The sequence below is a fragment of the Petaurus breviceps genome, unplaced genomic scaffold (genome assembly GCF_028583685.1).
Source record: "Petaurus breviceps papuanus isolate PSGF00001 unplaced genomic scaffold, PetGlider_PUasm1.0 90792, whole genome shotgun sequence".
In the NCBI taxonomy this organism is placed as follows: domain Eukaryota; kingdom Metazoa; phylum Chordata; class Mammalia; order Diprotodontia; family Petauridae; genus Petaurus; species Petaurus breviceps.
This window is the reverse complement of record NW_027187347.1, coordinates 8,325,806-8,342,496: the sequence shown is the minus strand read 5'-3', so window position 1 is coordinate 8,342,496 and position 16,691 is coordinate 8,325,806. Positions and strand designations below refer to the sequence as shown.

The 16,691-nt window shown below is 37.9% G+C and overlaps 1 protein-coding gene across 1 annotated transcript in view; it reads left to right on the top strand.

Moving 5' to 3' along the window:
- The window catches only part of SLC9C1 (solute carrier family 9 member C1), a 74,544-nt gene that overhangs the window by 49,629 nt on the left and 8,224 nt on the right, over positions 1-16,691 (top strand). Inside the window, exons 16-23 of the mRNA XM_069069833.1 lie at positions 1,786-1,971; positions 3,425-3,574; positions 7,479-7,530; positions 12,792-12,940; positions 15,366-15,491; positions 15,623-15,721; positions 16,473-16,477; position 16,691. The exon at position 16,691 is cut by the window's right edge and continues 165 nt beyond it. Coding sequence (XP_068925934.1) covers positions 1,786-1,971; positions 3,425-3,574; positions 7,479-7,530; positions 12,792-12,940; positions 15,366-15,491; positions 15,623-15,721; positions 16,473-16,477; position 16,691 — 768 coding nt within the window. The remainder of the gene's footprint in view (positions 1-1,785; positions 1,972-3,424; positions 3,575-7,478; positions 7,531-12,791; positions 12,941-15,365; positions 15,492-15,622; positions 15,722-16,472; positions 16,478-16,690) is intronic.

The following is a 16,691-nucleotide window of genomic DNA, read 5'->3' as shown; positions in this document are numbered from 1 at the left end:
TGTGCTATATGTCCTTTGCATCTTCTCAGGAGAAAGGAAGAATGAATCGAAAACCAGTAAACAGTACTTGTGGCTGACATTGATGAATCCTCTTCTGTTTTAGAAAGTGCTGAGTTGAATTGAATTGATAAGGAATTTAAGGAAGCTCGAGTCCCCAAATTTTCCAAATCTTTTTCAGTTTTACCCACAAAATATGTTCCTGCCAAAATTTGTCTCACAATTGATTAGGACCCTATGTCTGCTATGTATTCATTTGGCAAGGAAGTCTCCCTGGTAACTTGCATAAAAATGGAAGAAAGAATTTCCTAGTTTTTGGTCCAAGACCATTTGAAAATTCAAATTAAAACTAAGCCAGTCATAGACCTAGTAAGAGACTCTGTGGTGTATGAGAAAAAGAGAATTTTGCCTTTTATGTATTTTTTTTATTAGAAGTAGGCTTTTCCTCTTGTCAAAGATTCCAAGTTAACATTTTCTAAATTAGCCAATGGACAAGTACAGATTTCCTCTAGCAATGCTCAGTTCAGTAGTAGGTGAGAAAAAACAGAATAGTCTAGAATTATAAAACTTAATAGTTATAAAAATAGTTCTTTCAAATTGCCTGAAAATGACTGTAGAGTCTATGCAGATATATACAAATATGAAAGGCCCTAAATTTCAAGTTATGATTAGAACAAGCCTAAATGAGAACCCTTATCTAGGAAGCACATATTTGTAGGTCCTTAATAAGAAGAATAGATACATAAATAGCACTAGACTATGATGGCATGACCAACGTGAAATAGAATATTTTATAATTATCTGCTTCCTTCAGTCATCATGTGTGAATAATTCCCATGTAGAAATCCTTCCCAGAAAGTCACAAATGTGCCTGTATACTCCTCGACTTTGTTTTAGTTGTTTAGACATGAGCAATAAGCAAGCACTCCAATTTCTCCTTAGACAGCTGTATGTACTCATACAGGAGTGAGGCAATATGGCTTAGTGGTTAGAAGGCTTGACTTGTCATCAGGAAGACCAGGGTTTAAGTTCTACCCCTGACACATGCTAGTTTAGTGACCATGTAAGTCACTTAACCTATCAATGCCCCCAGGAAACTCTCTAAGACTTTTAACTCATAGAAGAATTTTAGATCTACATTGGTAGAAAAAATTTTGATATTCAGGAGTTCACTACGCTGTTAAAATTCCAGATATAGACCCTTTTACTTCTACCTCTAACCCTACCCCACCCCCACCCCCACTAACAGAGTTGAAGCAAATGTTTGATGTAATTATCTGGGTAATTCCTCATGAGAGTGATTTTTGCTAAAATTATCAAGGTCTAACATACCTTAGAATCTCACATCATCTTGAGATGTGGTGTTCTAAAGAGACAAAATTTGTATATATCACACTTACAAATGAACCATTTTAATGAAAATAAAAACACACAAACACATTACACAGTTACCTGACTTCACAAATAGAACATACTGTCCAAGACAACAATTTCTAAATGTTTTGAGGCCATAATAATGAGTGTAAGTAACTATACTTGTCTATATGGAAAGGATCCCTCAACGATACAAGCCTATTGACTGCAAACAACTGTACTTTCCATCATTCTTTCATTTCCTCCCTCTAGTGTCTCTTCTCCCCACTGTCCGTGTGTATCCTTGGGCTATAGGACAACCATGTGAGATATTTACTGTAGTTCAGTGAAAAATCTGTCTGTAGATTTTCTTTTCTTGTGGTCAGTCAGCTGTCAAGTCTCAACTGGTAAATATATGGACCTTTGAACCAACAGATCCTAGCAATGAGGGAGAGATTTTTCCTGCATAGCTGGAACATATTTGAGTTAATAATAACATTGATGGCCATCACTGAAGAAATATTGCTTGGAGCAGAATATATGGAAACTACTGACCAGTTGAGTAGAAGAATGATCTTTTTTAGAGTTGTGAAGTTACTTCGTATATTTCGCATCTTAAAGGTAAAGAATAATTAAATCACATCATTTTGAACCTGAAATATTGAATATAGGCTTTTTCTGACTGTTCAGTCTAATATAATATAATGTAGTGTTATATTTTTTCAGTCATCAAGCATTTATTAAGTGATTACAGTGTGCGCTAAGCACTGGAGATACACATACAAGTAGAAAGAAGCATAGTCCTTGTGAAATAGTGAATTCAGGTCTGGAGTCAGGAAGATCTGAGTATAAATAGGCTATATAACCCTGATCAAGTAATTTAATTTCTGTATGCCTCAAATTTCCTCAACTATAAAATAAGGATAAAAACAATACCCATCTCCCAGGATTGTTGTGATTTCATATATAAACACTCACACATATGTATACATATAATATAATGTAATACAATATTATAAACGTGATAATTTTATGTGATAATGTTTATAAAAGCTTAGCACAGTGCAAGGCATATAGTAGGCACATAATAGTTGTTTATTTCCTTCCTGCCTGCCTTCAAAGACCTTAAATTCTAATGGGGGAAGACAGCACATAAAAAGACACTGGAGGGGCCGCCAGGTAGCACAGCAAGTAAGATCACCATGGGCTCCAGTGTCGGGATGGCCTGGGGCTCAAATCCCGGGCTCAGACACTTAGCACCCACCCAGAAACACCTGACTGTGTAACCTTGAGCAAGTTACTTAACCCCAATTGCTTAGGGGCAGCCAGGTGGCTCAGTGAGTAAGAGCACTGGCTCCAGTGTCGGGATGACCTGGGGATCAAATCTGGGCTCAGATACTCAGCACCACACCCAGAAATAACTGGCCATGTAACCTTGAGCAAGTTACTTAACCCTGATTGCTTAAAAAAAAAGACACTGGAAAGAGTGGGGGAGAGGGGAAAGAAGGGAAAGGTACCCATTGCAGGGGGCATGATAGAGAAAGCCTGGAATGCAGCCTAGAGAAGAATGAAATATGGTTGGCCTGGGCACTCCTTAGATGGAACCAATCAGTGGGAGAGCTTCAGGAGAGGAGGACACTTCTTCCACTGTATGAGTTCCAGAGATGCAGAAAAACTTCAGGATGAATAGCTAAGGGGTGATAGATGTCTATAGTCTAGTTTGGAAAGGAACGATTTATGGAAATCATCTCCTTTATTCATTGATAATAATGTTAAGGTTAATGCTATATAAGGAAGCCTTCACTCTCTCTTTGATAGTGAGTTTCATACCATATTGTTTCTGACATTTATTTGTAAGTAATGTTAATTCATTTTTCAGACAGCATTGTACTCTATAAATGTACTCTGTGTAGAAGTGCTATTTTAAAATTCCTCTTTAATATTTACATATAATCCCCCAGATAACTTGAGAACACTACTAACTTTTTGAAACGCTTCCATTTTGTCCGTCAATCAAATTATTTTTTAAGTTAAGTGGATTTCTGTATTAAATATTATTTATCCTTATTTTCAGCTCATAACACCAATGTTACTTCACTTAATAAATAAGAGAATGAGCCATCAATTGTCCTTTACATATTCCATCTTAAAAGGATATGTCCAAGGTGAAGCAGATATAGCATGTGTAATTGACCAGATTGCTAGTTGTAAACCAGTTGCTCAGGTGAGAGAAACAATAAAAAATAAAAATTATATTTGATTTATTTATGACCTCTTCATTCTTAGATTCATGTTGACAGATGTTAACACATAAATCCTGTATTTCCAAGACTGCTGTTATGACCTCAGGTAATAGAAAGGTAGTGACTTTTTACTTAAGTTGCTAAGTTAGCCTGTCCCCATAGACTTGAGGTTTCAAAACCATATAGACAAGAAAAGAGATTGTTTAATATATACTGATGTAATTCTCTTATTCTTATCATTTGGATAGCTAGATGGTTCAGTGGATAGAACCCCAACCCCTGGAGTCAGGAAGACTTATCTTCTTGAGTCCAAATCCAGCCTCAGATACTTACTAGCTGTGTGACTCTAGGTAAGTCACTTAACTCTGTGTGACTCAGTTTCCTCATCTGTAAAATGAGATGGAGAAGGAAATGGCAAACCAGTGTTTTTGCCAAGAAAACCCCAAATAAGGTCACGTAGAGTCCAACACAACTGAAAATCAGTGGATAATAACAAAATCATTATCATTTATTCATTCACATTGCTAGGTCTTGTCAATTCTATTTCCATAATATCTCTCACATCCTTCTCCCCACCCCCCCATCTCACACACACACACACACACACACACACACACACTTGGGGCTATCAATACCTCTAGCACAACCTTATAATTGTATCCTGGGTTTCCAGTCTCTCCCTAAACCATCCCCCACATGGCTTCCAAAATAATTTTCCTAATGTACATAGTTGAGTATATCATCCCCCTACTTAGTAGGAATGGTTTCCCCTTGTCTTTAGCAAAAAATCTAAATCTCTCAGTCTGCCATTTAAATCCCTCCATAACATGGTTTCCACCTATCTTTCCAGACTAATTTCATATTGCTTCCACTCATGTACTCTAAATTTAAGTCAAACTGGACCAACTAAACGTTTCTTGTCCATTATATTCTGCATTCTACCGCTGGGTCTTTTCATCTCCCGTTTCTAGAATGTATTGCCTCTTCATTGCTCCCCCTTAGAATCAATTCAAAATACAGATCCAATGCCTACAGGCGGGAGGCATTCCCTATTGTGTTCTTCCATGTTTTCCTCTTTCCTCCATTTATAATACCAAGCTATTAATGCTCTGTACCTTTTGAGATGTCTTGCTTTTTTATATACCCATGTTTATATGTTGTATCCCCCAGGAAAATGTAAGACATTTGTGGGCAGGGGCTTTTTAGATCCCACCATTGTTTACCTAGTTCAGTAAAGCAATTTATAAAGTTCGTTTGGTTGAATGAATTGAATTGAACAGAACTGAGTTGAAGACACTGATTCCTTCCCCCTGGACTTGGGCTTCACCACCATGCTTACATATCTTTGTATTAAACAAAGAAAAAGAAGAAGGGGAAGGAATAACAGAAGTTGCAGCCTAAAAGAGCTTCAGTCCTATCTCCCCTTACTCAAGTGCTCCCATCTTCTTCTTCCCTTCTTTTATCCAGACTAGCTAAATAAAGGCAGGTAAGGGAGCTGGCACATTAAAAATGGGTGGGGTGGGGTGGGAAATCCATCATGGATCTACAGGGTACCTTAGAGTGCATAGTTAGACTATGACCTTTATAGAAAAGACCCAGAGAGATGAAGTCCAGATCAACTAGCAACTTAGCACTAGGAAAAAAAATAGCCTAGAGTCTGGGCTTCCTGACTCCCAGCCCATCATTCTTCCTGCTACATTACAAATAAATATTTTGATAGCTTATAGTTATATATCACCTTATGGTTTACAAAGCCTTTTTCATACATTATCTCATTTGATTCTCACAATATTGTGAAGTACGTACTATTATTATTCTCATTTTGCAGATTAGAAAACTGTGGTTTAGAAAACATCTAAATGAATTTTCCAGGGTCACACAGTTGGTATCTGAGATGAGATTCAAACCTACTCTCCAACACTACCTCCATTTTTTGATACTTTTAGACTAAGACATTCCAGACATTTAAAGATGACAACTGGAATGTGACCATGGACAGCATGGACAATAACTCTCTAGTTAACCCAAAACATCTTACCTGCTACTAAAAAAAAAAATCTAATTACATTGGGGCAATGGATCATAGGTACTAGAGCTGGGAGGGAACATTAAATACCATCCTGGCCAATCCTTTATTTTAAGGAAGAAGAAACTGAGATTCAGAGTTACAGTGATTTGCACAAGTTCTTACAGGTAGTGAACAGGAGAACAAAAATTTGAATTCATGTCCTCTGACACCAATCTAGTGTTTCTTCCATAATACCATATACCTCTTGTGCTGGAAAAAATATATCAACCTGTTTCTTTATTTCATTGACAGGGCTATTTTACCTATGAATTGTTTTGAAATAATCCCTATTTTGGGGCGGCCAGGTAGCACAGCGAGTAAGAGCACCGGCTCCAGTGTTGAGAAGACCTGGAGATCGAATCCCGGGCTCAGACACTTACCACCCACCCAGAAACACCTGGCCGTGTAACCTTGAGCAAGTTACTTAACCCTGATTGCTTAAAAAAAAAAAAGAAAGAATCCCTATTTGAACAAAAATTTATAAAAGATATTATCTTTTCTTAAGCTTTTTATGTAAGCCTCAGGGAGAAAAAAAATGAATGGCCATTATATAATTTTTATCCAGTATGATAAGTCATAATAGAGAGATTAAAGTCTTCATAATGGAATAATACAGGAAGACTTTAACCCCTAAAAGAGTTAAAACACTCTTTTCTCTTTTTCATTAAATTGAAGGCCAGAGCCTAGTTTTTTTTTTTCTTTTCAGAGGACAATTGGGGTTAAGTGACTTGCCCAAGGTCACAGAGCTAGTTTTTGTGTTTAAGTGTCTAAGGCCGGAAGGCCAGATACCTTTGATTCAAGTAGTTAATATTAGGGGGATCAGAAATGCAGTTTCAGAAGCTTTTATGTGATAGATTTAATGGGCAAAAAACATTTAGAAAAATTTAGCTTTTTTTAAAATAAGGAATCTTCAATGCAAACTTCTTTTCTTCGGAAATCATCAAGTCTTGTTAACCAGTCACAAGGCATCTTAGGAGTTATCAAAGCCAAATTATAGGGGAAGCATCTTTCTAAAGCAAAGGACAATTGAATACAGGAGGAAATATGTTAGCTTCTACATCCTTTCAAGATTAGGCTAAGTGTTGACATTGAGTTGGAGGCTGGATTAGATGGCCTCCATGCTCCTTCCCATCGAGAAAAGAGTTTTGTGTCTATTAATTCAATTCAACTAAATTCAAAATGTGTGGTATAATGGGAAAAGCCCTAGATTTGGAACCAAGGAACCTAGATCCAAATCACATATGCTACTTATTATCTGTGTGACCTTGGGCAAATTACTTAACTTCCCCAGGTATCATTTTATTTTTAACCCTGTACATTGAAGTACTTGGACCAGATTGATTCTGAGGTCTCTTCCAACTCTAGAGTTATAATCTATGGTATTGTGATCATTATAGTTCTGAATCTATAAGCCGTTTACCTTTGAATTTGCTCAAACCAACTGCTCTGCTTGATGCCTTTTGTATATGCAGTCTAATTTTACCATCAGAAGACAGGATGAAAAAACAAGTCATCTTGTTACTGTAGAATTGCCAAAGTAGACAGTAGCACCTTTAAAACCCACTCAACAAAGAGCAAAGTGTAGTTATTTATCTCACACACCACTAGGAAAATACCTGGTTCTCTTGAGCCTCTTAGAAACATCCCTAGTAAATATCATTATCCCTTTTTAAGTTCTCCAACCCAATGTATGAGCTAAACATCATATATTAAACATGCCCATGAGGCAGTTTAGGTCTAAAAAGCCATAAGGCATCCTTCACTGAGTTTTGCTTGCAGTTATATACATGTGAACTTTCACCCTTTTTGTTTGATAGGAATTACGTCATCGTGTATCCAAGAATGTAGAAAACGCTATGAAGGAGCTAGGTAGGTAACACTAGGCAAGGTTTTATTCTCAATATACAGTTAGTATATTACAAGCACATTTCAAAGCCCTGGGTTCCAACAGGTTCAGAGACAGTATAGTTTCCACAATAAATTCAAATTTTGTCTGGGAGATATTTAGGGACATAGATCTTTTCCCCTGAAGAGAATTACAGTTTGTAGCAGCAAGCACCCTAGCATACCCAGGATGACTGCTAGCACAAGTTCTTTGATCTGCTTTTCTAAAGGAAAGCAACTCAAAAGGGGTTAACAATTTTACTCTAATCAAACATATATTATTTACCTAGCTCAAGGGAAAAAGTCAGCAACCTGAACTTCAGAGAATGCAAACAGAAGTTACAAGCAGACAAAAATACAAGATGAGAAAATAACACAGTTCAGCAGACCAACAGACAGGGCTTCTAGCTGTCTGACCATTGCATGCATACAATTAGTTACCAGAGAGAGAAGCAGCAACATCTGGGTTTCAATGGCTGTCCAGAGTCTCATCTGGCCAAATCATATAACTCTTCCCAAAATGAGCCCCAAAGCAAAACCTCATCTCAGAGGTACATATAGCCTTCTCTGGGGTCAGAGAATGTCACAACCCTCGTGACCCAATTAACTACAAAGTAACAAAAGTTGTGCCTTCCTGAAAAATAAGCCTCCTATCACAGGCTCCAGGTGAGCACATGCAGCCTATTAGGGGGAAGAGTATGTTTTCAAATCAGGAAAGATCCCCAAATTCACCTAGGCCTATTAAGGGGCAGGGAAGATCTTCAAATTCCTATTACCATTACATAGTTACAGGAAAAGTTTCAGTCTCCAAAGTTTTTTAACCTTTTCTTTGTTTATCTTACATCTTTCTAACTGTAATCACTTTCGAAATGCTAAGCAGCTGTTCTAGAATCAGCAGTAGTAGACATTTTTTTTTCCAGATAAGGAACTTAAAGGACTGAGAGGGTAAAATAATTTGGCAAAGATCACCTAGATATTAAATGATAGGACCTTGACTTTGCTAAGTATTCTGATTCTAAATCCATCGTTCTTAAGATTATACTATGCTGCCTCTCACATATTACTAGGAGGTCTTTAAGGTTCCTTCCAATTATACAATCTAATTGATTTATGATTCCTAGCTAATGCTATGAATAGCAATATAATTAATAAATTTTCCAGTATTTTCTTTTGCATTTTTTCAGACTCTTTCTATGCTATTATCTTAATTACAGCCTGGGTATCTTATAATTTTATTCATAAGATTTCAGGAGCAGAGGCTGAGAGTTAGAAGGGACCTCAAAGGCCATCCATTCAGCCCTCTAATTTTATAGGTGAGAAACCTGAAGCCCAAAAAGGTTTGCAGCAAACTAGTCAGAGGCAAGATTTGAACCGAGGTACTCTTACTCCAGAGCCATTTTTCTTTCCATGTTGATCCCTTCCTATGTTTTTGGCCATGTTTTCAGAAGGTTTTTGTTATTTCTAGTTCTGTTATTATGTGAAAGAGACTTCACCAGCTGTGTAAATGGAAACTTGTTCATACCTTCTCATCCCACCCATCTTTGTCCATTCTTTTCCAAAGATATTCCACAGAGGACCCACCCAGTGGTCTAGAGGGCTCACTTTAGGTTGACTGTCCATGTTTTGTCCCTCTTTCTTACCCCATAACTGGCCCACTTCCATATATGATCATATATGTCCTTAATAATATTCTTGATTCCCTGATAAAATCTTAATGAAGCATAATATTAAGGCACTCATGGGGGAGGCGGGGCATGGCCTAGTGTTCTCAACGCCTATACCAGAGAAACATAAGCTCCAGCAGTTTCTGCTCTGCTAGAAAGTCTCTGGGCACAGTCCAAGTGACAGTCTGAATCTGCCATTCAAGCACCAACCCACCTGAAAACAAAGAAGCATATCCCCTGCATTCTGGCCATGAGGTGATGGGGTCTTTTTTTACCATGGCAACCCATGAAGTCAAGTCAATTCCATTACCTATTCTTTACGTAATAGAGAAAGAATTGATCAGGACACCCCTGATCAATTGACTTTCCCTTAGTCCAATTAATATCATCATAGAAGATTAGAGATAGGTCATAGAAATAGTGTGGAGTTAGAATCTTAAATGAAATGCCAAGATATAGTTATATTCTAATACTGCTGGGCCTAGATCTTTCTGAAGCTCCACTCCCTATTATCAGGGCCTGTTTCTTCTCTGCTAGTGCTCAGGAGTGCTTCTACGCTCTGCTGGGCAAGATGCCATGCCTAGTGGTGGGGAGGCAGAGCAGAGAGAATTTCTGCCACTGCCTCTTGAGAGATAACTCTCTTTCAGAGATAAGGTTCTTTTTCCATAGATGGCTCTCCTTTCAGTTTCCAGAGATTATCTCCTCACTGAAGAAACTGTCTCCCTTAATAATGTGTCATGCTTTGTAAAGGATCATTAGGAGTATGACTGGTCCTTGGCAAGTTAGAAGCGAGATGCTGTCTAATTTCATCAATATTTGAATGGGCAATGCCTTCACACATCTCAAGGAGTAACTGCTGTGTGCTCTCTAACTTCATGTTACACTAAAGATTTTTCAAAGGGGTAATAGAATATAGGGGCAGCTAGGTGGTAAAGTGGATAGAGTACTGAGTCTGGGATCAGGAAGACTTGTCTTCCTGAGTTCAAATCTTACCTCAGACACTTACTAGCTGTGTGACCCTGGGCAAGTCACTTAACCCTGTTTGACTCAGTTCCCTCATCTGCAAAATGAATTGGAAAAGAAAATGATAAACCCCTCTAGTTTCTCTGCCAAGAAAACCCAAAATTTGGTGATGATGAATCTGACATGATTAAAATCACTGAACATCAATAACAAAAGCAGTGAGCATAGGGATTATAGCACCACCACTGGTTAAAAATAATATCTTTTACAAAATGTAAAGATAGTCAATATGGCTTAGTAGAATGAGCATTGGACAATATGTCAAGATGCTTGAATTTTATTTCTAAAGCTGACACTATATAAAAGACCTGTCCAAAAATGGGGAAAATATATCTCTTTTCACTAAACCAGCAAAAATTCAGAAAAACAGAACAATATATAGTCTCTGATGAATCTTATTTAAAATCATGACTACACCGCTCTAGTGACCCTTTCAAATTTACTTTTTTGTGACTTGCAAATCTATTATTTACTTCTCAATCTCCCTAATTTGTAAATTATCCATAAGTAATCTTTGAAGGGAAATAAAATGATGTCCCAAAATAATGGATTGAAATGTTTAGCTAAAGGAGAAGAGAAGAGCTATGTGGGACGGGAAGGGAGACAGAATGGTGTAGGTAATTTGTTCTACTTTGTCCTCGAGTGCAGAATTAGGAACAGTGATTAGAAATTATAAGGAGACATATTTCAGCTCAAGATAAGGACACATTTCCTAACAATCAGAGCTGTCCAGAAATGGAATGGACTGCCCAAGAGCAGAAAGGGATAATTCCCTTTCACTTGGGGTCTTCAATAGGAAGCTAGGTGACTATTTGTTCTTGTTGGAGATCTTACAGAGGGGATTTGAGATTTGGATAGAGGTTGGATGAAATGATCTCTAAGGTCATTTCAAGTCTAATATTTCACAGATCTATTTCAACTCTTCTTCTATCATCACCTTCCTGTAAGCAGAGCTTGAGAAACTTTGCGATGAAATTTTAATAAACTGATCGAGTTAATAGCCACAATACCCAATAATGGCTTTTTAGGTTCCATTTATGGTTGAATTAACTCAGTGCAGCATTTTGTTCTGAATCATCCCTAAAATCAGTCTGCATCCATAAAATGGGATAGATACTGGAAGCTTCTATCTTTGTGTTCTTGGTACCTGACACAAAGCCTTGAACCTTGTAGGTACTTTGTGTACTGAATTTAGCAAAGCTAACATGCCAAGGCACCATGATGTTTGTGTCAATGCCCAATCACGACTTTTAGGGGAAATGGAAGGCCAGATGAGGCCCAAACTGGGAAACTAGGATTAAAGTCAAGCCAGTGAGGGAGGGAGGAGAGGCATGAGATTGTAACTGGGAGAATTAGTTGATACAGAAGAGAATGTTCAGATACCATAAGCCTAGAAAGGAGAAGCTGGGGTCAGAGTCTGGACAGGTGCTATTTCTGAGGAGGCACACTCTATTGAGTAGCCAGAGATTCCAACTAAGTAGGGGGATACAGGTAGGAGCATCATCTAAGCAGGGGTTGATATCAAAGATACAGACCAGACTGGAAGGCATAGATTAGGTTATAATCTGAGTATTTAAAATGGATTAGAAATCCAGACCAGGCCAGAGAACACTGGAAAAATCAGAGTACAAGTACACGAGGAAGAGTTTGGGTCCAGGGTACAAAGTGGTGTATCAGTAATGCAATATTCACATAATTTTAAGATCTTCCCCACCCCTAGGCTAAAGTGCACCTGGAACCTGGGATGGGAGGCTTGTTTTTCAGTAGATACTTTTTGATTGGCCAGTGAGTCAATAAGGTTGTTACATTCTCTGAGCCAGGAGAAGGCTACAGTAAGCCCTGATGTGTAGCTTTGTTTTGGGGCTCACTTTGAAAAGTATTGTGTGATTTGATCAAATGAAACTCTGGGAAGCCAGTTATTGAGAGCCCTCCAGATGTTGATTTGGTATGGATGTAATGGTTGGACAATTTGGAAAATCTGTCTACTTGATCTGTTTCTCTGTCTTGATAATTCTGTCTGTATATTCTGAAGTTTGGGGTGCTGACCTTTTTCCCCTGAACTAGGTAAACGATACATATTTGACTGATTAAAGTAAGCTTGTTAACCCATTTTGAGTTGCTTTCCTTTAAGAAAGCAGATCCAAGAACCTGTGTTGGCAGACACCCTGGGGATGCTGGGGTGCTGGCCGCTACAAGTGGTCACAGAGGAAGAATCAGAGTAGAGTCTCCATGGCTCTGTATAACAGCACGAGTAGGTTGTGACCCCTGATCAAGAGATGAGACTGTTTTCCTATTGACCTGATTTTAAGCATCCTTCTTATGAATAAACCAAAGCTAGCAAGAATGGCTCCAATGAGCGATAGGTCTCTGTTAGTATTTGTGACAGGGGCAGAGAACTATGGGAACCCCTCTCACCCACCTCCCTCACCCCAGTCCCAGTTCTAATAGGGGAACATACTATTCTCCTTCTCACATAAACCTGTGGAATTTTACAGCAAAGACTTGGGCTTTAACAAGCTAATTGATGACATAATAGAAACATTATCTGTTTCTTTTCAGGCTATTTAGAGTATGATCATCCAGATATTGCCATCACTATGAAAACCAAGGAGGAAATTAACATGTTGCTCAATATGGCTTCGGAGATTGTTAGGAGCTTAGAGTCAAAAGGAATAATTAATAAAGTTGAAATTTATGAAATAGACAAGGTAATGAGGATAATTCCACCGGTATTTATTAGATTATGATTAGATATTAATTAAATAGTAGATATTAATTAAATAGTAAACTCGTTGAGGGCAGGGTCTTTCTTTTGCCTCTTTTTGTGGCACCTGGCCCATACTTTGTCTGACAGTTACCTGTGAGATAAGAATAGCTGACTTACCAGCAGCCCTTGCATAAAATCATTTGACACACTGCCAGAGACTCCTTGTGTTGCCACCACAGTGGGTAGACCCTCTTCCCTTCTTCTCTAATGGTACAGACCGTGCCTGGGATCTATGTGTGGGGAAGCCAAACAAAAGGCTACAGGAAGAGCATATTCTGGGCATACAGTTTGCATGAGATCATAGTGGGGGAGTTGAGTTTGATGACTGCAAATGTGGTACTTAGATGCCGTAACAGTACATTTAGCAGGTGGCAAGAGAAGAAGTGGCTTGGGAGCATGAATGTAGCTGAGATCTTGAGTAGCTGAGTTTCATTGCCTAAGTGGCTTGAGACTTATAGCTGCATTAAGTATAGAAAGTCAGGGGGCAGGGCATGGGGAGGGAAGGTTTGGGCTGGTCAGGATTGTGAAGCTACACCCCCTCCATGCAGTATTTACCAGTATGAAGTGAGTTGGTCTTCTGATCTCTCTACTGGGTTGTGTTTCATATGAAGATCTTCAGAGAGACCAGGGTCACCTAGGGCATGAAGCAGCATGACACATGGTAGATAAGACAAAGGGAGAATAAAGATAGAAGTCCTGAATAGGAAAACCATGTGAATACATCAATATTAACAATAGGTTCAATTATCTCCATGCTGATGATTGTCATACCTTTATGTAGGGATAGGTATTCCACATCCCCCCCCCCCAACAATTTGCAGGATACGTGCCCAGAGAATATTTTTCTCGGGTTCAAAATTCTCTGTGGGTCTGTTGTGTGCTGACCATGGAAAGAGTCATTGTGCATTTCCACTGTCTCTCTGGATCTCAACTTCCCTTTATCTCTTAATAGTAGTTTTATTTATCTTCATTGTCACACTTTTTCCAGTCTCCTTTCTCCTTTACTACTAAAGCAGCTCTCCCTTCATTAGGATCATTCACTCAAGTCTCAGATGACCAGTAATCCTTATAATTTTATCATACTTCCTACCAATTAAGCAAGACATGATAGAAAATAGAAGAAAAGTCCTGATAGCTTTCCTTAATCTGCCAGTTATTTTATCAGTCTTCACATTCTTGGATCCAAACTGTTTCTTTCTGAGGCTTTGTTCATTCCCTTCTCTCTATCATTAACCACCTATACTCTTTAAATGCATCATTATACATTGTATTTATTTTCTTTTCCCCTGGTTTTCTGGTAAAAAATTATTTTGGAAATGTCAACCTCAACCCTGTTAATTAAGACATATTTCTCAATCTAGAGGGTCAAAGAAAGTGAGCCCATTCTCAAATGTCAGGTTGTGAGCATGTAGAACACAGTGGAGAACCAGTCAAACTTGGAGAGAAAATGAAAGCACAAGTTGAGTTAAGCTAAGGATATTTGTTGTTGTTCAGCCATTTTCAGTCATGTCCAACACTTCGTGACCCCATTTGGGGTTTTCTTGGCAAAGATACTGGAGTGGTTTTCTGTTTCCTTCTCTAGCTCATTTTACAGAGAAGAAAACTGAGACAAATAGGGTTAAATGACTTGCACAGGGCCACACAGCTAGTAAGGGTCTGAAGTTGGATTTGAACTCAAGAAGGAGTCTTTTTGACTCCAGGCCTGGCACTCTATCCACTGAGCTACATAGCTGCCCCAAGGATATTTATTCTTTCTCATCTATGATTTTCCCTTACATGGAATTTTATCAAATGGGAGGCATAAAGGTAAAAAGCAATACTCACAAAATGTCTTTCTATCACGGCTTATGATTAAATATGGGATCTGGGAAAATAGAACTTGTTCAACAATTGAAATCAAGCTGAGCAAGTCATTAGGTATTATAGGAGTAAACATAAAAATCACCACCAACAAAAAGATAAACTGACTCATTATTTTGGTTCATCACTCATAGAATATAGACTGAGAAAGACCACAAATATCAAAACATTCAGTAAAGATTCATTAATGAGGATGCTGATCCATACCATTGACTGAAAGGTAGATAAAACCAGATTGGGAAAATTCTTTGAACTTATAGTATTTTTAACCACTTATCCATATTAAATAATGTTTGAGAAACAAAATAAAAAATTCATCCATTAGGGCAATCATAACATCAGGAAGTAGTGAGAGAGGAAAACTTTATTGGAAGGTTAGGCTAGAGGGAAGGGGATGGAAATTTCAGAAGACAAAACATAGGAAATGTCATTATGTTAGCAATAGCTGTTTTAGAAGTTCCATCAAAACCAGCCAAGACCAAATCTCTATTTGGTTTTCTTCATAGATGATTATTGACAAAAAAAAAGATATGCTAGATTTTGAACCTGTTGTCAGACCTCCTTCTCTTGACGAAATGTTATACCATATTCCATGGCTAAGTAAATCAAAAGACCACATAAATTTCATTAAGGTAATATTTTTACTTCTTGTTTTTATTTCATTTCTTATTCTCCCAAATTTTTCATTCTGAGTTTCTGAAATTATTTTATTTTGTTGTCAAACAAAAACATCATTCTTATCTGAGCATTTGCTGATTTTTAGAAAAAAGTCCAAGTCTTGACCTTTGATTGTGGAAATAATATATTTGAAGAAGGTGATACTCTGATAGGAATATATCTGATTATCTCTGGCATGGTAAAGGTAAGAGTTCCATAACTGCATAGTTTGTACTAAGGTGATAGCATTCAAAACTTTTTAACACTAAGAACTTATTAAACTTCCCCTTGCTACTCACTTTCTGTATTACCTTGGTTAAATCATTTGACCTCTCTAGGTCTCAGTTTCCCTTCTGTAAAATGAAAGAGTTAGACTAAATGACCTCTCAGATCTCTTTCAGCTCTAAATCTGTGACCCTAAAATCTTAGGAGCTTTCCCATCTTATCCTACACAAATAGACATGGATGGGCTAGTGTTTAGGAAGGCCAGTTCAGAAAGAGACAGGAGTAAGTGGTGATAGATTATGCAAGCTAAGTACGAAGTATTAATAACTCATATCCACAAAGTTTACAGACTTTGAATATTTATTTCCAAGTTTGCATAGCTAGTCTGTGTAAACTAGGATTTGAACCCTGGTTGCTGAGTTCAAGACACTTTCTATTACATCAAACTGCCTACTCCAGAAGCACAATTTTGACATGTATGTGCAACAGGGAAAACTGGTGACCATATACCAATCTTTTCAGTTATATTACAAATGGGTAATAGTCGCCATCAATAAGCTCACTCCATTAAATTTAGTGGAAGAAACATTAAATGACTTGGGCTATAAAACCAAAAAGAGATTTGCCTACCCTCAAGGAACTTCATTCTTCCAAAGGGATACAGTTGGTACAAGGTCATTTGCGGAGGGAGAAAATATGAATGGCTGGACAGATCAGGTGAGGTCCCATAGAGGAGGTGATCCCTGAGCTGTACCTTAAAGAAAGATTAGGATTCAGAGTAGCTTAGTTGAAGTGAGAACACATCTGAGGCAGGGTATAGAGATGATGAAGAGAAGGAAATTTTGGTTTGGCATAAGAAAAATTTTCTAGCAATTAGAACTACCTAAAAATGAAATGAACTGTCTCAGGGATTAGTTGATCCTCTCTCACTAAAGATCTTAAGGCAAAGA